Source organism: Parasteatoda tepidariorum, chromosome 5, assembly GCF_982258835.1.
Source record: "Parasteatoda tepidariorum strain Cologne lab strain chromosome 5, Ptep-v5.0, whole genome shotgun sequence".
Classification (NCBI taxonomy): domain Eukaryota; kingdom Metazoa; phylum Arthropoda; class Arachnida; order Araneae; family Theridiidae; genus Parasteatoda; species Parasteatoda tepidariorum.
Window position 1 is genome coordinate 90,637,486 of NC_141759.1, and position 24,659 is coordinate 90,662,144.

The following is a 24,659-nucleotide window of genomic DNA, read 5'->3' on the forward strand; positions in this document are numbered from 1 at the left end:
GTTTGGAAACCTTAATATTAATTTTATTAGTTTGCGTATTTCATAATATCTCGAGAATTTTTTTAAGCGATTTAAAAAATTTTTGCACACAGTTTTAAGATTCGTTTATCCAAGGATAATTCCGGGCATTTTTTAAAATGACTTAAAAGCATTTTTTAAAGTGATTTAAAAAATTATATACCTTACAATTCAAAAGTTTTTCGAATATTAATAAATTGAATAATAAAGAAGTATAAATATTTACTAAACTTAATGACATCGGTTGAATAGATCCTGAGAAATCGAATTTTAAAAAAAGTCATGTATTTAAAATTTGAGTTCTCATTAACTATTCAAACGATTTCGCTCAAATTTTGCAATTTGCAACGTAAAATTAGATATTTTAAGACTATGTAAAAAATTTATAAACTTTACTGTTCAAAAGTTTTCAGAGTGTTATTAAATAAAATGATAAAAATAGTACATATTTATTAAAATGTGTTTTTTGTGTGGAATTATCTTTGGATAAACGAATTTTATAATTGCTCGCAACATTATAACAACGAGAGATGATGAAATAGCAAAAAGTAAAATTAACATTAAGTAGTACAAACATTGGACAGTTCTCCCGTCCAAATTAATAGGACCATATTTCCCAGATTGCGGCTACACCCTATGCTTTGGGAGGTCAGAAATCCGAATTCGTTAGAAAAAAGGTATATTTATTCAGAGAAAGTAAGTTTTTATGTCTTATTTCGTAACTTAAAATATCGTTTGCACTAATTAATTGGCATTAATTAGTTCAGACGATAATTAACCCTTCGAACCATTAAGATTTTGTTTTAGGTAGAAAATATCCTTTTATTTTTTTGCGCACTGTACATTTAATGTGTTTCGAAGTTATCATCATCATCTTTAAAAGTTTTAGAAACTATTTTTAAAGTTCTCGTTAAGAATTCTTTTCAAATCTGACTCATGGTTTATTTCAAGATTCTTAAGCCTTGTTTCTGTAGCAAAGTTATAGTAATGTACTACAATTTAAATGGTTCTAATGCATATTATGAAATGTTTTGATTTTTTTGATTAAATGTGGATATGACAGCTAACGATTTAAATGGGTATGATCTGGATATGATTGTTTAACGATTTAAGTAGTTATGATTTCTGTGTATTATTGTTACTTTATTTGTTCTTTGATTTATGAATTATTGTTCTTTGTCTTATGAATTGTTGTTCTTGGATTTTTGAATAATTGTTTTTTGATTTATGAATCGTGTTTTTGATATGACTTTTTTTCTCGTTTCGTGAACTGTTATAATCTAAATATTGTTGTTTAGTTCACGAGTTCTTATAATCTTCGTTTGATTTTTCTGTGGTGTAGGAGTTTTTGCAAACTGGATATACTTGTTCCATACGGTTTATGAATTTATGTAATCTGTGTATGATTACACGAGGATTTATAAATATAGTGCAAGCTGGTAATGATTGTTTTATGATTTATGAATTTAGTGTAAACTGGTTATGATTGTTTATGGTTTATGAATAATTATGTAGTGTTTTTCAGAATAGGATGTTCTAAGAGTTAGGTCTGTGATGATTATTGGGTTATGAATGCGTTTAGGATTATTATTTTCACGTTTCTCTTCTGAGACCTATATAAATTATTTTTGTACATTTTTAAGAATAATTTTTAAAGAGTAAACCATTTATAGAGTAAAACGTATTGAATTCGAGGAAATTCAAAAAAATGGAAAATACTTTTTCTTTGTAAAAGTATTATTCCTAAAATGCATTTTTTTAAAATTCGAAATAAAAAATTGTGTAAAATATTTCCAGGACTCGTTCTAAGGATTTCAAATTATTAGCCAATAAATTAGCCAAATATCAAAAGTATTAGCCAATTTCCGAAAATCTTCGCCAAATGCAAATCTTAACGATTTTTTTCTCATAGAAAGCTATTTTACGGAAACTTGTTTCAAGCTTATATTATTTGGACCCAATTCTACTTGGATATGCGGCGCATCTACCGAAAATTACTGTAATCGAATAAGAATACTGATTTGTTTAGAAAAATTCCTTTTGACGTAATTTTAAGGATCTAGTTAAATATATGTTATTATTTCCAATGGAAAAAATCATTCGCCAAACTTTCGCCAAGACACAATTTTATTCGCCATATTTACGATTTTATTGCATTTGGCGATGTAGCGAATGCTAAGCGCGGAACCCCACATTTCTTATTCATCGTGTTTTACGTAGATTTATCTCTTTAAATTCTCCCAGTCACACAGGATTTGTACTGTCTTTATAAAAAGTGGAAATATTCTCATATTCTTATAAACATTTTACAAATTCCTTTTTACTTATACCTTTATATTTCCTTTTTACTATTTTAAAACTTTGAAATTATGAATACCCATTTTCAAATTTCGTGACTAATTTTGCTTGGAAATAAAAGCCTTATAGTGAAAACAAACTCATTAAAATGCATTTTATTTTCTTAATTTTATTTCCAGTTCTGAAATTTTTTTGGGAAACCGCACGAACCCCGATAGTGTATCATATTTCGTTATCAAATAATGTTGATACAAACCATAGCTCATAAATGTCAAAAAGTAAGCAATTTTTTTAAAAGTTGTCCAGAAAAGTCCTTAGGATTTTCTCATTTACATATATATTTATTTGGTTTTAATATTTCAAGTTTCTAATTGTAATTGAGAAGTTATTTCAACTAGAACATGATGCGTTTTGAATTAATAAAAAAGATCCAAATACATGATGAAAAGAAGACAAGCTATGAAAGCTTTTTTGTGATTTCAAATTAATTTCTGAGATAATAATAAAACAGGGATACCCCTCATGTATCAATTACAATTACTTTTTTCAGTCTTACATATCAGTCATCAGTTTTATTATCAGTCATATTAAGACTTATTTTCTGTTTTCGTATTACCGAACTGAATGTATTCATTTTGAAGCTAACTTACAATAGATTTCCTGAAATAAGCATAATCATTGTTTTGTATTGTATATTGGACTAACATACATTTGCAGGCTTGTGTGCTCAATTTAGGCTCATAAACCTTTGTCAAATACAAGGACAGATAGCACTATACAAAGAAGAACAGCACGAAGATACAAACAGGGTAACAGCGAGATTCGAGCCCGCTACCTCCGCCGCTCCGCCAGGGAGGCCCCATCATTGTTTTGTATCTAGTGGCGTTTCGTATGAACTTTCAAATCACGGGTTAGAATCCCCTTGCAGTCAGGCTAACCGTGGGAGGTTTTTGTGGTCTTCCTCTCCATGTTACGCAAATGCGGGTTAGTTCCATCAATAAGTCCTCCACGAAGGCAAATTTCGTCCAATACTTGTTCCAGGAGTTCTCTTGTCTTCTGAATTGGGTTCAAATTACTAGGCTACGTAGTTGCACATTAGTAGTTGTAAACTCCACCCCCCCCCGAAAATAAAATTGGGTCGACTGTTCAACTACGGTTATAAAAATAAAATATGCAGCGGTGATGAAAACAACTTTAAATCAAATTCACTAAACAAAAAATTATAGATTAGACCTTTGACGCAGAATTTTCATTAAACATATTTTTCATACTTTTCGCATTATTTTGTGCTAATTTAAGTCAAAATAATTGAAAAATGTTATATTTATTATTTTAGTAATTTATTTTTATGAAACAAGGTAAAAAAACATCGGTGTCTTTTTCCGCATTAAAGGTAAAATCTTCTAAACTCGGACGTTTCTCAACATTTTTCAAATTTACACTCACTCGCAGTTATCTAAAAGAAACAGTTATTCATCATTGAAATTTTTCGAAATTAATAATTGATAAAGTTTTAAATACGAATCAAAAAAAAATTCAAACTACTTTTTTCGTATTTTATATTTTAGTACAAATATAATTCCGATAATTTAGTTAATAAGTTTTTTTTATTAACTTTTAGACATAATTAAAAAAATACAAAAATATATTTTTGTTTGCAATTAGAGTTTGTTGTTGTTGTAGTTCATTTACGTCGCACTAGAGCTGAACAATGGGCTATTGGCGACAGTCGGGGAAACATCCCCGAGGATGATCCGAAGACATGCCATCACAATTTTGATCCTCTGCAGAGGGGATGGCACCCCCGCTTCGGTAGCCTAACGACCTGCACGCGAAGTCGAGCACTTTACGGAACAGTGTAACGAGGACCATATACATATATATATATAATAAGCAAAGTGTAATAAGTTGGCAACTCGGCAATATGAATCTTTTGATGAATGACTTCTCAAATATGCTCCTGTTTCAGCGCGCACTTAATATGCTTGCTGTTACTATATGCGTCGTTGTCGTTATTCAAACAACGCATATATTAACCTATTACCTTTTATTTTCTTTTAAAAAATCGTTTTCTCTTGAAGGTATTAGAAGCATTGCATGATTTGTAGAAGACTTTTGCGTTTGTATTTTACTATAAACGAAATGAAAACGTGAAAATGTTGCCTTAATTTCTTTTAAATTGAACATAAAAATTTTGAAATTATGCTGCTTATCTCTAATTTGCAATAGATTCTTTTAGAGTTAGGTCCATTACTATATTCTCTGACATTAACCCAATTGATTATAGCAATTATGATTACTTTGTCTATGATGATTCTTCTAAAGATGATTTTGTAGATGATGGACTGTATCCTGATGGACCTGAGACAAAAAGTTTCACCCCATTTTGCGCGATTTATTTTCTTTTTCATTTATATTAACTATACGTTTTCTTAACTTAGTTTAGTATAGTTTACATCATATATAGCTTATAGTTAGTATCAATTTTAACATAGTTATACACATTTTTAAACGTTATAAATGTTATAGTTAAAGGGGTTTTCATTGATATTTGAAAAACTTAGTGGAAGAAACAGGTAAGGGACATTTTCAGGGATATTTATTATTCAGGGCTAATAACATAAAGTAAATCAAAATGGATTTATTTAATGTTCCGAAATTATTTTTGTTTTCATTTTATTTTCAATATATCTAATCCTCAATAGTTTTGACTATGATTGCATGTTTTTAATATTTCAAATTAAGTAGTGGTAAATAAAATAAAGAAAAGCATTTTTAGCCCAGCCATCTAATAAATCTTAAATAAGTTCAGGTACCTCTTTTACTTATTATAGCCACTTTGAAAATGTCACTTACTCGTTTCACTCACTGATCTCTTTATTTATATTTTCAGCTCTTGTGGTGTGGTTATTATTATTATCAATTTAAATTTTTAGACATATATTTGCTACCGCTCTTTTATTTTTATTAGATTTTTTATTTAATGGCTCTTTCATAATCTAGATTGAGTAATAATCTGATTTTCACAACTCAAAATCAGTTTTTAGGAATGTGTGGTAATTAATAAATTCACTAAAAGAGATTTACATTTGAGACTGTAGATGCTCTTAATATTCGCTAACCCGAAAATTCTAGCTCTCTTTATTGATAGACAAATTAAATGCAATAGTAATTGAATTACTATTGAATTCAAATGTTTTTTTTTAATTAACTTTAAGACTGTTTTTATGTAATTAAAAAATAACAAAACCTATTTTTGCTTGTAATTAGAGTGTTAGGAAAAAAAATATACAAAAGGGACACCAGTCAAAGAGTTAAAATATAGACTGTTACAAATCGATGGAATTTATCCACTAAGTGTAAAAAGTTGGCAACTCTGTCCCCAACAGCAATCTGTTGATTAATAACTTCTCAAATATGCTGTCTCAGCGCCCACTTAAAATGCTTGCTGTTACTATATGCGTCGTTTTCGTTACTCAAAAGACGCATATACACCGAAGAGCCATTACATTATGACCACTCTCCATCTATAACAATGAGCTAGCCCAGGTTTTCATGGTTTCTCGCCCAGGAACAATGTTTTCATGGAGCTCATTAGGACCCATAACCCTCATAGAACAATCCCTGACGTCTGTAAGCTACTTGAACATAGTTGCAGACCAGGTTCACCCATTCATGGCAACAGCTTTTCCTGCGGGGGATAGTGTTTACCAACAGGATAATGCACCATGTCATAAGGGTAGAATCGTCGAGGAACATTCCAGTGACTTTCAAGTCATGTCTTGGCCCCAAAACTCACCTGACCTTAATCCAATAGAGCATTTGTGGTCCTACTTGGAAAACCAAATTCGTGCTGCCACGCTACCCCCTCGCAATGCGAGGGAATTGCAGGACCAGTTGGTGAGCGCTTGGTACCAGATACCTCAGACTATCTACCAGCACCTTGTGGAATCAATGCCACGGCGGGTGCTAGCAGTTTTGAGGGCTAGAGGTGGTCCTACACGTTATTACCAGGATGCTCATAATGTAATGGCTCTTCGGCGTATTAACAGCATGTATTACCTTTTATGTTCTTTTGAAAAATCTTTTTCTTTCCCCTGAAGGTATTAGAAGCTTTGCATGATTTGTCGAAGAATTTTGCGTCTCTGCATTTTACCTGAAACGAAATAAAAACATGAAAATGTTGGCATAATTTTTTTTTAATTTATTGAATATAAAAAATTTGAAATAACGCTGCATATCACTAATTTACAATACAGGGCTCGAAAAACCGCCCGTCCTCGGCTGTCAAAAATTCCCTGCGGACAACGAATTTCTAGAATCCGACTTCCGCACGGACGGCCATTTTCCCGTTAATGTTCGTGATACATTTTCAATTTTTGTTATCTTACAAGAGTCTAGTGCCTCACTTCTAAAATGACTTTCTTTTATTACTGTATAATGTAATCCTAGTAACTACTAATTCATTGTGCAATTTATATAAATGTTTGTAATAAATAAGAGAAAATTATATTTTTGTTTATTTAGAAGTTACGGGTTCGTTTCAAAGGAGGACGGGTAAATTGTTGGACAAGCCGTCCTCGGGGACGGGTAAAATTTCTGATTGTTTTCGAGCCCTGTTACAATAGATTCTTTTAGTCAGGTTAGATCCATTTCCATTCTTTGAAATTGGTTATGATATTGATTACTTTGTCGATGATGACACTTTTAAAGTGATTTTTAGATGATGTACTGAATTTGCCTGAATCTGCCTGAGACAAAAGTTTTTTTCTCTTTTTATTTATATTAATTATATTTTTTAACACATTTCATTGCAACACATTTTCTTATCTTAGTTTGGTATAGTTTACGTTATGACTGTCAATTGATTTTTGGAAATTTTAACAGAGTTTTACACATTTAAAACCTATAATAGTTAAATGGTTTTTCATTGATATTTGAAAAACTTAGTACAGCAAAAGGGTAAGTGACATTTTCAAGGATATTTATAATTTAGGGCTAATAAGATAAAGCGAAATGGATATATGTATATATAATTTTCTTGTTGTTTTTACTTTAATTTTAATTTCAATATAACGAAGCCACATTAGTTTTTAATGTGATATCATGATTTTCATTTCAAATTAGGTAGTGGTAAATAAAGCAAGGGAAAGAATTTTTAGTCCAGTCTTCTAATATATCTTAAATAAAGTTCAGGTGTCTCCTTTTTAATCTTCTTTCCTGATTTTCCACTTTGGAAATGTCAGTCACTCGCTTCGACTACTGACTCACTATTGATTTAGCAATTTTATGATTTTTATTATATGCTTTTAATTTATTTGAATTGTTATAAGCTCTGGTAGTTTTAAGCATTATGTTGAGTTTCAAAGTTCTATTTATTTTACATTTCAAATGTATTTCATTTTTCATTATATTTCAACTGTGATGATTCACTGAAAATGATTTGAAGATGATTTCTAAAATCAAACTTCCTGCCTGAGATGAAAATTCTTGATTTATAACAGAACTACTATATTTAAATGCTGTTGTTTCATTATTTCGTATCCTCTACTTGCATTTTGCTCCATTTCATTTTCTTTTTTAGTTTTAATATATTGTAAAAAATTATTAAAAAGACTTTGTTTTATCTTCATTTTGAACCCATATATATATATATATATATATATATATATATATATATATATATATATATATATATATATATATATATATATATATATATATATATATATATATATATATATATATATATATATATATATATATATATATATATATATATATATATATATATATATATATATATATATATATATATATATATATATATATCTTTATATATATATCTTTATATATATATTTCGTCTGTTCGTGTGTATGTCACTGAACTCCTCCTAAACGGATGGACCGATTTAAATGAAATTTTCTGTGTACCTTCAGAAGGATTCGAGAATGGTTTGTATCTAATTTTTTTTCATTTTTTGGACAGATTTAACGTATATTTTAAATATATCTTTATTTAATCGTATTCGGATCCAAACTAGACATAGAAACATAGTAAATCAAAAATAATATTCACGCACGTTGCAACAAGTCATATTGAACTCTAATACTTATGCATGCCCTTAAAAGAAGAGCATCAAATATATTTGCAAGTATGTGAATAAAGGCAATGATATAGCAGTATTTCGAGTTGAAAATACCAATGTGACTGCTCTTCCAGTGAATAACAACGACGAAATAACGCTGCACCAAATAGGCAGGTACATCAGCTCCAATGAAGCTGTTTGGCGTATCTTTGGTTTCCCAATTAATGAACGGGATCCAACCGTTATTCATTTAGCCGTCCATCATAAAAACGGTCAGAGCGTATATTTCACGAACGAGACAGCGATTGACCGAGCTATAAATCCACCAAAAACTACACTCGCCAAATTTTTTGAATTGGGTAATCGTACTGATGCTTTTGGCGTCTTTGCACGGACATTACTCTACTCAGAAGTACCACCCTATTTCACATGGGTTCAAAAAAATGGACACCCCACAAGCAAGGTACACCGGTTGATGCATGTCCCGGTTTATTCAAATCAAACGCCTTGGGGAGAATATTTACTGTCAATCCAAGGCAGACTGAGTGCTTTTATTTTCGACTGTTGTTGGTTAATTACACCGGCTCATTGTCATTTCAAGATATATGTAAAGTCGATGGAAATCAGCATCCAACGTATAAAGATGCATGCTTTGCACTCGGCTTGCTGGAAGACGACAACCAGTGGGAATGTATGCTTGCTGAAGCAGCATTGAACTGTACTGCAAAGCAAAATCGTCTACTATTTGCTATAGTATTAGCTACATGTTTCCCGGCCCGTATAGAAACGTTATGAGAATATCACAAAGATTCGATGACTGATGATATACGGTATCAATATCGCACACGTTGCAACGATCTAACGATAGTATTCAGCGATGCTATGTACAATGAAGCACTGATTGTTATTGAGGATCTTTGCATTATTATTGCCAAATTGCCACTCAGTCATTTCGGTATGCTTTCGCCAAATCGAAGTGCATCTGATTTATTAAACACTGACATGAATCGTGAACTTCAATACAATACGATAAAAATGGCAGCGATTGTTACTCGCAATGTTCCACTAATGAATGAGAAACAAAGGAGCATTTATGACCGCATTATGTTCGCAGTTTCAGCAGGACAGTGTGGATTTTTTTCCTGATGCACCAGGTGGAACTGGCAAAACATTAATTACTTCGCTAATTCTCGGTGAAATACGATCAAATAATGGCATCGCGTTGGCCGTTGCATCATCTGGCATTGCGGCAATTTTATTGGACGGAGGCAGAACAGCTCATTCAGTATTTAAGCTGCCACTAAATATTCAAAACAACCCAGATGCAGTGTGCAACATAAAAAATATTTCTTCTATGGCCACAGTGTTAAAACACAGTAAAATTATCATCTGGGATGATTGCACTATGGATCACAAAAATCGCTCGAGGCGTTGAACAGGACATTGAAAGATATAAAAAAATAATGACAAATTATTTGGCGGCACTCTGTTACTCCTTTAAGGTGATTTCAGACAAATACATTTCACGTCATTCCGCGTTTAATGTACGCTGATGAGATCAATGCTTTCTTGAGATCATCTCCACTTTGGCGTAATATTGAAAAAGTTCTACTAAAAGTAAATATGCGCGTCCAAATGCTTCAAGATCCATCTGCTGAAACATTCTCAAAACAATTGTTAGATATCGGTGATGGAAAGGTTACTAAGGATTAGACTGGATGCTTAAATTACCGGACGATTTCTGCACAATCATTGATTCACAAGATGCTCTCATTAGCCTAATATTTCCCGATGTACACACGCAATGCATTCATCATGAGTGGCTGGCAGAAAGGGTGATTTTAGCAGCAAAAAATGTGGACGTCAACGAATTGAATCTGTAGATGCAACAGTTATTGCCAGGTAACTTGGTGACATGCAAATCCGTTGATGCAGTTTGCGATCCCATTGAAGTTGCAAATTTTCCAACAGAGTTTTTAAACTCATTGGATTTACCTGGCATATCACCGCATAATTTAGTACTCAAAGTTGGATCTCAGGTTACTTTGCTTCGTAATTTGAACCCACCTTGGCTGTGAAACGGCACGCGATTAGTCATTAAAAAATTAATGAACAACGTCATCGAAGTCATTATTTTAAATGACAAATTCCGGAATGAAAGTATATTACTTCCACGAATCCCTATTATGTGCCAATCCCTATTATGCCTATTATGCCCCCACAGATGTGCCAATTCAATTTAAACGCATTCAGTTCCCCATTAGATTGGCATTCGCAATGATAAGGCCAAACAATGTCTGTTTGCGTCTTAGATTTGAACACACCATGTTTTTCGCACAGATACGTGGCATACGCTAGAGTGGGCAAACCATCCAGTTTATTTGTGTTAGCTAAAGATGGAATGACAAAAAATATTGTACACTCCATTGCACTAAGAGATTAATATTCTTGACTAATATTTTCAGAATTCGTTGTATATATAATTTATAAGAAAAAGTTGCAATAAATTAAAAAAAATATTATTTGGTGTGTTGTTACTTTCACATTCCGTCATCGTTCACAGCGCTCCATGCCTCTTCCACTCATATACCACATACGCACACATTTACAATAAATAAGATATATTTTCATACTCTAGAAATAATTAATATGGCAAAACATCGTTTGCCGGGTCAGCTAGTATATATATATATATATATATATATATATATATATATATATATATATATATATATATATATATATATATATATATATATATATATATATATATATATATATATATATATATATATATATATATATATTATTTTATTTCATTTTTAATAACCGTCGTTGAAGATCCGATCCAGTGTTGAGTTTACGACTACCAATGTTCAACTCCGCTGCCTTGTTATTTTGATCCCAACCTAGAAGAAGAGGGAACTCCTGAATTGAGTGTTGTGAAAACTTTGCCTTCGTTGAGAACTTTGTGAATGAACTAAACCGCACTTACGTTACATTGAGAGGAAAACCACCCACGGTTAGCCTAACGACAAGAGGACTCTTACCCATGATCCGTCTACCACTGAGGATAATTTTCGTCAGCACTGTGCTGGGTGCGGAATTCGTATCGCCCAGCCATCGTTGGTATTCAAGCCCGATTTATACCGTTGGGAGGCGAGAATTCTATCCCATGAGCCACCACGGTTTCTAATCAAGTAAATAATTAATGTTACGTCAAAGTGTAACTATATAGTTTTTATTTTGAACTTTAAACATGTGCTTTTAAACACGTTAATTGACGTAAGATTACAAGCTAGCTGACAAATTTATTTTAAATAAAACTTTTTTCAACATAAAAGTGGTAGTTTTAGTTAGTATTCAAGTGAGCATTTTTTTAATAATTGAAGTAAATGATGGTTGCAGTAAAGTGTTAATTATGATATAATTTTTAGGGACAATAATGTTGATGACCACGTGGTGGTCGAAAAGTCAGTTGGCTTAACAGCTGATCAAATTCGAAATGTATCTGGTTCTGTTGCTTGCGAAGAAGAAGGCATAAGTGTGAGTATTTATACGTTTTATATTTTTAATAAAATGTGAAGCCTGTATATAATGAGAATGATAGTTATGTAAAATTTAAAATACGAGTAAATGCGACGGCAAAGCCTAAAAATAATAACTTTTTAATTGAATGTCGTTTTTTTTTCTATCGTAAACTGTTATGATGGGCGGATTACGCTTTTACTTCCGTAGAAAAACACATTACTTTTCTTGAAATTTTGTTTTTAGAATTATTGCCACCCAAAAATATAGAATTGGTGGAGCTTTTTCGTTTTTAGGTCAAATACTTAATCGACTTTCTGGATTTCTTCCCTAAAAATGCGTTTTAGATAAGGACAAAGCCTAAAAAAGTTATTGAAATTTGTGGAAATTTGAGAAGTTTGGTTTTAGGTATTTATATTGTCCTCAAAATTTAGAAAAAAAAGAGAAACGATAAGAAAAAAAAACTACGTGTTTATTTAGCAAAAATGTGTTATATCGTCAAACTAAGTATATCCGTAATATACAACAAAGGATATGTTTTGTGTTATGTAGACTAATGCAAAAAACAGCGGGAAAAAAGCACAAATGAAAGTACATAAATGGACAACGAAAGTACATAAATGAACAATAAAAGGGTACATAAATGGATTTATGTACTTTCATTTATGCTTTATTCACGTCGTGTTTTGCTTAAGTATATCCGTATTAGTTGCCCTACAGAGTTACGCCTAAAATAATAGTTTTCTAGTATAAAATATTTCAATAATAGTATTTTTGAGAGAAAAATAAGATTAAAAATTTATTAAAGCTATTTTTAATTATTCAAGTTAGTATAATTCAATTTTGTTACTTTAACATTTTTAAACGTACAGACCAATAACATATAAACGCAGGGCTGCCAACTTTCTGTGATTTTTGTGAAAACTTCCTAAGTTTATGTTTTAATGTAGGATTCTTTGTGTTGCATGAATGATTTAAAGTTATTTTCTCCACTATGATTCAGAAATGATTCGGAAGTTCATATGGAATGCCACTTTATTCCAGCTCTGCCCAAATAAACTTTTAACCTTTTAAAGCTGAATTTTTATTAAGCATTTTTTTCATTATTTTATATTAATTTAGATCAAAATAAGTGAAAATTATTACAATGAACATTTTAATAATTTATGGTAATGAAATACAACATAAAACACCGGTGTCTTTTTCTACGTTAAAGGTAAAATCTTCTAAATAATAATTTTTCATATGTGCACTTATTTATAGCTATAGAAAAAGTTAATTGAAAATACTGTATTTTACTGAATCAAATTATTGATAATTTCTTGAGTATGTAAAGAAATTATTTTTCAAATTACTTTTTTATATTTTATATTTTAGTACTAATATAATTCAGATAATCTATTAGATTGTTTTGGTAAGCAATACACTGTTTGTTTTTATAATTAAAAAAAATATATATTTTTTCTTATAATTAAAGCGTCAGAGAAAAAAATATATATTAAAGGGACACCTCTGTCCCATCTGCATCCAAGGGTTAAAATGTTGGAAAAATTTACCTAAATATCTAAACAATTTAGGCTGTATTTGTCTGCCACTCTATAATATATTTTTAAAAAAGAGTTGTAGTTAGCAGCCCTGCAAACGTTTTACTTGCATGTCTTACGTCTTCAGATTCTTCGTTGGTTTCTGAGTATATGCATACGTAGTTAAGTGTACACAAAAATATCTCAACTGAAATCGTAATCATTCTTTCAAACAGATAAGAGAGTGTTTTAGCACAGTTACAGATTATTGACGTATTACCCCATTATTCCAGTTTTGAGCATTAGCAGAATGTTTCAAGGTAGAGAGGTCTCTACCATGTTTAAACACATTCGAGGGTGTTTCAGCACAGTTACAGATTTTTGACGTATTACCCCATTATTCCAGTTTTGAGCATTAGCAGAATGTTTCAAGGTAGAGAGGTCTCTACCATGTTTAAAAACATTAGAGAGTGTTTTAGCACAGTTACAGATTATTGACGTATTACCTCATTACTCCAGCTTTGAGCGTTAGCAGAATGTTTCAAGGTGGAGAGATCTCTACCACGCTCAAACACATTAGAGAGTGTTTTAGCACAGTTACAGATTATTGACGTATTACCCCATTACTCCAGTTTTGAGCGTTAGCAGAATGTTTCAAGGTAGAGAGGTGAATTGAATAGAAAGGCCATACTTAATAGGAAACAAGTTTAATATTTCTTGTTGTTGTTGCTTCTAAAGTCACTTGTCAATTAACCAGCAGCCAATCAACTAAACTTGGGGAAACGAAGCGTATTTAAGGCAGAGGGTGCTTCTCTTAATGTTTAGTGGAGCAAAATATGGCGAAGACTACGGCCTCCTATTTTTTTTTTTAAATAATTGGAATTTTAAAGCGACGAGTTTTTGAATGTTTCGTTAAAAATTATTCTACCAGTTTATTAATTTTACATCTTAACACGTTATACATCTTAACACTAATAAAACCGTAGTAGAAAACATAATTAAAATTAACGAAAGGGGTTTTGTCTTACGTAATTATTATTATTAATTGCTGCTTCTTCTTTCTTCAGTGTGAATTTGTTGGGTTATTATCGGGTATTTATTTTATAAATGTAAGAAGAAAAGACAGGGATTGCCTGGTTGGTAGGACATTGAACTCGCGTTCGTGAGAACGGGAGTTCGAGTCCAGCTTGCCGATGAATCCCCCTGTATTAAATGGGAAATGGTGCACGTTAAATCTGCTGGGATCACGAAGTCCTCCAAGTACCAACAACAAATCAATATCTCCCTGGGAAACGGAGATTGATAGTTTTCTGGTTCAGATCAAAATTACGATCTGTGAATGAATGAATGGAATATGATTGGACTCTGCCTGTAAAACGGGCTGTGACGTGTATGTGCCTCAATTCGTATTCTTGGCCATAGATGGCGCCTCTGAAAGAAAAAAGAGACACAATCTCTGCCTTAAAAATTCAATTGATTTCAATTTGACTTGCTGGTATTGGCAAGTGGCATAATTAAAAACAACAACACAAGTGTAAGATGAGCTCAAGGATATTAATAATAACTTCCATTTTTATCCACAGCTGCTACCACTGAATCATTTTCCAATTGCTACTGTGGTCAAAGCGTCAGAGCATCTTATTCAACTTCATAAGCTGAAATTCGAGGACACTAAGGTTTTAAAACAGGTACAGCAATAAATTTCAACCGATGGACTTTTTTTTTTACTCTTTTAAACTTCATAGCAACCAATATAGCGATACAGGGGTTGGATAAGAAATATAAAAATACACTATACTAACTATATTTTATTTTATAAACCACCATTAAACAGACTACCCAATTTTCACTTTATGACAACCAATGTTCAACTCCGTAGCTCTGTAATTTTGAACCCAGTCAAGAAGACAGGGGAATTCCTAGATCAAGTATTGGGAGAAATTTATCTTTGTGGTGGACTTTTGATAGATCTAACCCGCATTCATTCAAGAGAAACCACGAAAACCTCCCATGGTTAACCTGACATCAAGGCCTATTTAATTCAGAAAATTAAAAGACTCGAGAAAATTTGAAAATAAATTTCATTTTCATAAATTAAATTTTTTAAAGCCACGATGGCACAGGGATTAGCGCGATCGCCTCCCAAACCGGTGATACAGGTTTGAATCGCAGTGATGGCAGGTCGAAGCGAATTCCGCTCGTACTGACCACAGTGCAGACGTAAAACATCCTCATGTGTAAGAGTCCTTTTAACGTCAGGCTAACCATCAGAGGTTTTCATGGTTTTCCTCTCCATGTGACGCAAATGCGGGTTAGTTCCATCTAAAAGTCTTCCACAAAAGCAAATTTTCTCCCAATACTTGATTCGGGAGTTCCCTTGTCTTCTGGGTTGGGTTCAAAATTACAAAGCTACGGAGTTGAACGTTGACAGTTGTAAACTCAAAATTGTTCAATGACGGTTATAAAATTAAACAAAATTATTTCATAAAAAAAGAAATCTCTGAAGTTTGTTCCACTTAGCTAAGTGGGACTTTTTAACATGATTGGTTCCATATCCCCGTAGTGTTCCTTTACCGTGGAGTACCGGATTCAAAAATAAACATTAAAACATAACCAAACAGAAAAAAATGGAGTATTTTTTTGAGATAACACTACTAAAGCCAAGCTATCGTTTGAAGATCAAGGGGTAAGAACGTTTTATGTCCTTTCTCCCACCCAAAAAAGACGATTGTATTGCCATTCGTTGCATTTTGAAGATTATTAAGCTTAGACTAAACGGGAACATAGAAAATATCTCCGAGAGTTATTACACAGTGAAGATGGACCGGTTCCTGTTCACGCGTAGACAGAGAAAACTAAGAAAAGCTGAGTGAAGAAAACGATGAGTACGGAAAAAAATAAAAACGATTCTTTTTCCAATCCAATATTTAAATTTATTATTTTTTTCAACCTCAAAAATTATAAATTTTGTTTTAGAATTTTTAGAGGATGTAATTAAATACTTGTGACGTTCATGTACGATTTACGATTTTAATCAAATGCATGAACCTGATAGCTCTCAAACCTTTAATTTCGTTATTCTCTGAATCTGTTTTCTTCGATATAAACCGCTTTCTCCCCTTTGATCCTTATTTGTTAATTATATCTCTCTACACACGTTTTCAAAACAAGATAATAACTACGCCACTGTTTCAGAAAACCTTCTCTGCATATATTAAATTTTAGCAAAATACTAAATTTCGCAGATTTTTAGTAATAATATAATAATATGAAAATGTTCTTGAGGCTTAGTTTTTCAGTTAATGTCTGTTAAAGTTAATTTTTTTTCTTGCATCTACGTACTCTTATGTTTGAAGACTAACTCTCCTTTTGTTTAAATTTCGAATTAGAATTCAAATAATTAAATAGTTTCATTTCTATTCGAAAGTTGAACAAATTACTCGTTTATTTTTCCTTTTATGGAAGATGAACATCGCCAAATTGTTCGTTTTCAATTAACTCTTTGATGCAGAATTTTTATTAAAAGTGTTTTTCATACTTTTTTTTTATTATTTTGTATTAATTTAGATCAAAATAAGTGAAAATTATCATACTTAGCATTATAAATTAATGGTTATGAAACACCTGTGTTTCTTTTTGGATGAAAGGTAAAATTTCCCAAACACGGCTCACTTCCTAACAATCATTTTTCAAATTTGCGCTTATTTGCAGTTATTTAGATCTAAGAGAAACAGTTTTTCATCACTTAAATTTCTTAAATGTAAAAAATCAATTATTTATAAATTTTCGAATATGAATGAAAAAAAAAAATTCCAACTACTTTTTTTGGATTTTACATTTTAGTATAAATATAAGTACTAAATATAAGTACTAAAATATAAGTACTTTTTTAGTAACTATTAGAATGTTATTTTTATAATTAAAAAGTACCAAAATATGTTTTTGATAGTAATTAGAGAGTTAGAAAAAAATTTATAAAAGGGTCTTCGGTGTTCCATCTACGTCAAGGCGTTGATAAAAATGTTTTGGAATTATTTTGAAGCTCGATGTAAATTTTGTTCCATTGTAAATAAATATTGACTAATTTTTTTAAAATTATAACTTTTACTTCACTTGCAGAGACATCGAGTGTATATGATTCCAGTTGCAACAGTAAATTATACATGGAAAGAATACGAAGGAGTATTTTATGTCTATGGATACGAAAAAGAAGCTTACGTGCCAGATTATCCAGAAAAATGCCGATGTTGCTCAATTATGTGAATAATAATAATTTTTTCTGTGTTGCGCGCATTTGTTGCTTTAACTCCAACAATCCTGTTCAAGACAGTAGAAATAAATGAGAAATAACTTTCTTTTTGTTTAATGAGTATATAATAAAGTTAAGAAATTATTTCTTAAAAAGCTTTTCGCTTTAATTATAAAGTAATTATCTTTAATCTTTAATTGTCGAAATGAATGATGAATAACTGTCTATTTGTTTTAAGAAATGAATGAGCATATAATGAAATTAAAAAAATTGTTTTTTAAAATGCTTTTTGCTTTAATTATAATGAAGTAATTATCTTTAATTTTTTAATTGTTGAAAGGAATGAGAAATAACTGTCTATTTGTTTTAAGAAATGAATGAGCATATAATGAAATTAAAAAATTGTTTTTTAAAATGCATTTTGTTATAATTATAATGAAGTAATTATCTTTAATCTTTAATTGCTGAAAGGAATGAGAAATAACTGTCTATTTGCTTTAAGACATGAAATAGCATAAAATGAAATTAAAAAATTGCTTTCAAAAAAAGCTTTTTTGCTTAAATTATATTACCTTTTATCATTAATTGTATAAATAAATGAGAAGTAACTGTGTTAATAGACAAAAAATGAAATTAAAAAAGCTTTTTGCTTTAATTGTATTAAAGTAATTTTTTATCTTAGAATAATTGTTTCGCGGTTTTGTGATTTATAGCAGTTGTATTTTGTTTTATATTCTATGTATTTTACATCTTGTCTTATATTATATTGTGTGTCATTAAACCAGTTTAGTGGATGTTGCCTAATCACTTATTCTTATTATTTCGTTGTTGTTGTTGTTTTTATCCACATGTAGCTCAAACCAACGGTTCCTATTTTTTTACGGAACCCTTAATGATCAACCTTTTTTTGGCGGAACCCCTGAGACTTAATGTCTAAATTTCCTAAGCAATAGTGAACATATAAATCAACGAAAACTTTTAATCATTTTGAAGATATTCAAGGATTGAAATTTTATTAATTATTTTGAAAAAAAATTAGTGAATGAATGAAGAATGAACAAAATTATATTTTATGTCATGTAGTCGAGCTCACAGGCCCTGAGTGCTATATTGTATAGTTGCCATTTTGATTTTATCTTCTAGTTTTAGTTTCACAAAAACTGTAGATAAATGAGCTAGAATATGGGTTCCGTAAAATAAAAACGAAAAAGGAACACAATAAACGTTGAAAATGGTTATCAGAGAAACATACTTGAAGTTAGTTATATTTTCATTTGATGCGAATACTAATGAAATTATTCATAAATGTAAGGCCTTTTCATTATTAAAATAAAGGGAATTATTAGAAAAATAATTGTTTCTAATTTTGGGATTTTCTTTCTTTAAAAACTTTTTAATTAAGTAATTTCCTTATAAAAACTGAAATATTTGATAAATAATAGATAATTAATTGTATATAAATTTAATTACGTGTTTCGAAATTCAAAACTAAAAAAGAAGTCCTAACTTCCGGAACCCATGTGACGCTTCCATGGAACTCTTGGGTTCCTCGAAAAACCATTTAGGAACCACTTCTCTAACACAACTAGACCTATTCCTAAAGTTCATAAACTTCCAGAGAGTTTAAAAACGGAAGAGGTTTTGAAAAAAAAAAAAAATCTCGACCAACATAAAAACAATATAGTTTAAAATATGTTCGACTGCTGTCTGTATAATTCAACATTTTGTACAATTACTAAAAGTGTGTGTTTGTACAATTATTAAAAGTGCAAAGTTACTAAAATTACTATGAACACGTGCATGCACATACAAACGCACACGCGTAAGCGAGACACCTCAACTGACCACTGGCCAAGCGTGATTTGAAAATCTGTTGTTTTCTAAGTACTTCAAAATGTCGGCCACTCCCCAAGAAAGTTATTTAATTTTAGCTTCATTTAATTATGTTTTATTTCATAGCCATCAATGGTGCCTATTTATATAAATGGAGTTCAAATGTTTTGTTTTGTCGCATACTTGCTTGATTTTGTGTAAAAAAATTGCCTAATTCGGGTTTTCTCATGTTAAACAATTTGATATAATAAATAAACATACTAAAAAAAGTTATTGTTGGAAAATAAATTTTAGAAATTAGTTGAAATTTAGTTATATTTCTCTGTATACACACGAAGGCCTATATTTTTCCTTAATATCAACCTATAATCTCCAAACTTGGTCACATTTATATAACTACAATATACCTACATACATGAGGTCTCGTTTAAAACAATAAACAAAAATTAATTTTGTTACATTAGGTTTACATGTGCCTTTATTGAAATCTTAAATCAATCTATATTACATTTACATTATAAGACGTCACCTAGTGGCTCTGAATTGCATTTCCATAATAAGGCGCCATCTAGTGTGTAATAAGTTTATCAGATTCTACGCTAAGCTGTAAATTTATAAATGAATTACAGGACACACAATGAGTATCAATAGCAATCTCAATATTTCTCTTTAAAATAAAATAATCGGGACTTTAAAAAATTTCATAAGATTTCTTGTGTTCTCTGTTTAAATATGAAGGCCTATATTTTCCTTGTAATTTTCAAACTTTGGTCACAGTTATCATTTCAATATGATACATCACGGAAAGCTGCAAATGTTAGACGAATAAGGGGAGGGCACTAGGGGCCCTAAATTTAACGTCAGCACTCTTTAGAATTTTCCAGATTTTCAGATAAAGTTCTGCACATATACGTTTAGACATGATAGATCTTGACCAATCACGGCCAGGAAATTGTTTTAAATTGACAGCTAAATTTTGATAAATATGCATGCTTAGAGTTATTCATATCGACTAGAAAATGTTTTAAATATTTTTTATTACAGTTAAAACTTTAAAACTGATTTTATAAAGCTGAAATGGAAATGCTGCAAAGTGTAATTTCAAATTTGAAATAGCGAAGAATGTTATTTGCTCCTACACTGAATATTTAAAAAAAATCTCTCCTAAAACAGGCGTGCAAGTTGAAAGGCGTGCTAATTAAAATTACTTATTTTTTTACTGTTCAGTAGCATACAGTGTGCATGTTTCATCATTGCATGTATTGCTATGGCGACCGCTGTTGTTTATTAATTTGAAAACGATATTTTTTTAGAATGGGAAACCTGCAAGTGACGTAGTGTGGGTATCTCGATCCTAATTGGTAGTTGAAACGTGGCATTTTTCTACGTTAGCAACTGTTCTTTCCATAATATTTCGAGTAAGCCAAGCCCATCAAATATTAATTCTCTTAAGTGACACATTCTAAATTCTTTCACAAATATTCTTTCTCAAAGATTTCAATTCTTTCACTATATATTTGCAAAGAGATTTAACACAAAGACAGACAGATTCCGAGTAAAACATAAGCAGACTAATTATGCATCGAAGTTGCCAGGTACACAAAACAAAAATACATCACGGTAACAATAAAATGCATAAACAAATAATAAATCTATGCTAAGTAAAAGACATAAATGAGAAAGAATTATATTTCAATGATGTGCGATACGTCTCTGCATTCAATTAACCTATCGTTAATTATAATTCTAACTTATGTAGAGAAACTCAGAATTACTCTAATACTCCACATTTCTAATAAAAATTAGTGACGTCATAGGTTAAATGCGTGGGTATTGGTTGTCTTCTTCTTCTATAAGTGAAAGTACCCAATTCTTTTAATTAAGTTTACTATTCATCGAGATTTGATGAATTTATTCCTGAAAAATGTGATCTGAGAGATCCTACGAAATACTTCTAGAGATATGAATAAAGAGAATTCATCCCTTAAGCTATGTTCTCATTTACTTTGTTTATTTATTAATCAGAAATATAATCTACTGTTTATTAACAATAATTATTAAATGGGGATTTTTAAAGCTATTTACTTAAAACTTTATTTCTAGCATTAAATTAATATCATTTTAATTTTACTTGCTCTCTCGCAACAATAACACTAACTGATAAGTATTATTATACACCGAAGAGCCATTACATTATGACCACCCTCCATCTATAACAATGGACTCGCCCAGGTTTTCATGGTTTCTCGCCCAGGAACAATGTTTTCATGGGGCACATTAGGACCCATAATCCTCATAGAACAATCCCTGACGTCTGTAAGCTACTTGAACATAGTTGCAGACCAGGTTTACCCATTCTTGGCAAGAGTTTTTCGTGCGGGGGATGGTGTTTACCAAATAATGCACCACGTCATAAGGGTAGAATCGTCATGCATTGGTTCGAGGAACATTCCAGTGACTTTCAAGTCATGTCTTGGTCCCCAAATTCACCTGACCTTAATCCAATAGAGCATTTGTGGTCCTGCTTGGAAAACCAAATTCGTGCTGCCATGCTACCCCCTCGCAATGTGAGGGAATTGCAGGACCAGTTGGTGAGCGCTTGGTACCGGATACCTCAGACTACCTATCAGCACCTTGTGGAATTAATGTCACGGCGGGTGCTAGCAGTTTTGAGGGCTAAAGGTGATCATACATGCTATTAGCAGGGTGGTCATAATGCAATGGCTCTTCGGTGTACAAGTATTATGAAGATACACATTCAAGTTTTAGTGAAAAAAAGTCGGGATATGATCAGAAAAATGATTAGTAAGCATTTGGGCAAATTTGTAAAAGTTCATATTTGTCCTTCTGTTCCTTACCAAATTCTTTTTTAAGCAGAATAAAGTTAAAAATAATCTGAATTTTTAAGATTTTTGGCGTCTTTGTCGTCCATAATAATAAAAAAGTAATTCAAATAATATTGAAAAGTTCAAATTTAGTATGGAAGTAGTTCAGGAGATAGAGCATTCATCTCACAATGAGGTGATTCCAGGTTCGAATCTTAGTGCTGGCTGGTTGGTACAAATTATGCTTTCGACTCGCTCTGACCACAATGCAGACGTGAAATATCCTCAGTGGTAGACGGATCATGGGTTAGAATCCAGTTGTCAAGTTAACCATGAGAGGTTTTCGTTGTTTTCCTCTCCATTTAACGCAAATGCTGGATGATTCCATCAAACAATCCTCCAAGAAGGTTAGTTTGTCCTAATGCTCTATCCAGAAGTGTTTTTTGTCTTCTTGGTTGTGTTCAAAATTACAAGGCGACGAAGTTAAATATTATAGTTGTAAATTCAGATTTGGTTCAACCGTTCAACACTGGTTATAATATAAAATATAAAATTTAGTATAGGACAACGTAAGCGTAACTTGTCCTAATTTTAAAAGAAGGAATAGGAACATTTCAACCTACTCTTTGAAATGTTACCAGCAACATTAAAAATTGCAAAGTATATTTTAAAGAAATTAAAAACTTTAAAATTTTTTAAACAAAAAGGTTTCGGTTAAAATGCATTATTGAAGTGCATTAATCTAAGTGTAAAGGAAGCAATAAATTTCTTCGCTGAGCAAACAACGGGGGCGTCAGACCAACCGGAAATTAAACCTTTATTTTGCAACAATAAACTTTTAACAGAAAATTACTTCCGCTGTCAGTCGTTTGATTGTATTGTCTTTTTTGAATTTGTCTATTTGATAATAGGAGAAAATGGATAGCGTTCGACTTTGGAATGTCGTTAGAATAATCGAATAAAGATGTTCTGAGTATTAGAAATCAGGTATTTTTTTTATTCTTTAAGATTATTATTTGTATATTTCATGATTAGTATGAAGTGATTGTTACTGTGCTGTAATCATTAGAATAAAGGCTGCGCGAAGTGGGGAAAAAATCGAACAGTACTAGAGTAATACAATTAGTTCAGATTTATTTCTCTGTCTGGTGTGTTTACATATATTTGCTTTTTTCAAAAGATTATTTCTGCTGATTTTTATTTGTTTAACAATCTGATGCTTTATAAATTGTATTTTAAAATTATTTTGATAAATTCCTTACGTTAGTTATTTCAATGTACAGTCGGACCTCGTTTAAGTCGCGTTAAAGTTTCGTTCGTGAATTTCTTTTAGCGAGAACTAATTTTTGATTTTCCGTCTGTATGCAGATATAATACTTTAAAGTCCTTTTAACGTGAACACGCTAAACGTGGAATATCTTTTAAGGTTAATTCGAATTTTATTACTTTTTGAAAAAAGTTTTTCATTTAATCTGAACAAAAAATTTATCTCTCCTTTAACAGGTAAGTAAATTAATCATTTACAATTCTATATTTATAAAAAGTGGTTCTTTAAATGCTTTGTAATAGAGTTGGTAATTATTATAGCAGTTAAATGTTGTTGTTGTCGTGGGCCATTAAGGCAAGGGGTGCGATTGTTCTTGTTTTACAGTGGCGCCATCTATGGCCGAGAATTCAACTTCTGCCACACCCGTTTATAGGGCGAACCCATTTATACATCTATTGATTCATCCACAGATCGTAATTTTAACCAGAACTAGAGAACGATCAATTTCTAATTCAGTACCCCTAGAGGTGTACTTTAATATGGAAACATGAAGAGCTTTGTGACCCGGCAGATTTATCGTGCACCAGTCACCATTTACTACACGGGTCGACTGGATTCGAACTCCCGTTCTCACGAACGGGAGTTCGAATCCAGCGTCGAGCGATAGTCAGAGGTTTTTTTTCATGGGGATGTCTCATGAGTATGAAGATAAAGAAGCATGTTTTCCTGCAAAATGACTACCCATATTGATCCTTTGCTCAACATGGGTAGTCATTTCTCACACACTCTCGTAGGCTCATAGGTTGTTCAGAGAAATTGATATTGCTGAATTGCATTGCAAATTTTATTGCAATTCAGCAGCATCAAAATTCAAATTTTATTAATTGAAAAATTATTGCTGAATTGCAAATTTTTTTAAATTATTTTTCGGATACAGTTGAAAAGTTAGAAGACTTTGGAAAGCATGTGCGAATAAATATTCAAACAGCGAGCTATTACAGATTATTTCGTCAGTAATCCTCTCTAAAT

General features: G+C 31.3%; 2 protein-coding genes across 3 annotated transcripts in view; both read left to right on the forward strand.

The window, feature by feature from the left end:
- The window catches only part of LOC107457435 (protein SSUH2 homolog), a 45,383-nt gene extending 26,877 nt beyond the window's left edge, over positions 1-18,506 (forward strand). Inside the window, exons 8-10 of the mRNA XM_043040247.3 lie at positions 11,843-11,951; positions 15,040-15,144; positions 17,576-18,506. Coding sequence (XP_042896181.2) covers positions 11,843-11,951; positions 15,040-15,144; positions 17,576-17,719 — 358 coding nt within the window. The 3' untranslated portion in view covers positions 17,720-18,506. The remainder of the gene's footprint in view (positions 1-11,842; positions 11,952-15,039; positions 15,145-17,575) is intronic.
- A 4,645-nt stretch (positions 18,507-23,151) lies between these two features.
- The window catches only part of LOC107445972 (4-vinylphenol methyltransferase 2), a 49,367-nt gene continuing 47,859 nt past the window's right edge, over positions 23,152-24,659 (forward strand). Inside the window, exon 1 of one of the 2 annotated variants that reach the window (XM_043040248.3) lies at positions 23,152-23,350. The gene's annotated coding sequence lies outside the window, so the exon portion shown is untranslated. Of the gene's footprint in view, positions 23,351-23,664; positions 23,867-24,659 lie in introns of those variants that run through there. The other variant, XM_087164507.1, reaches the window with a different exon arrangement.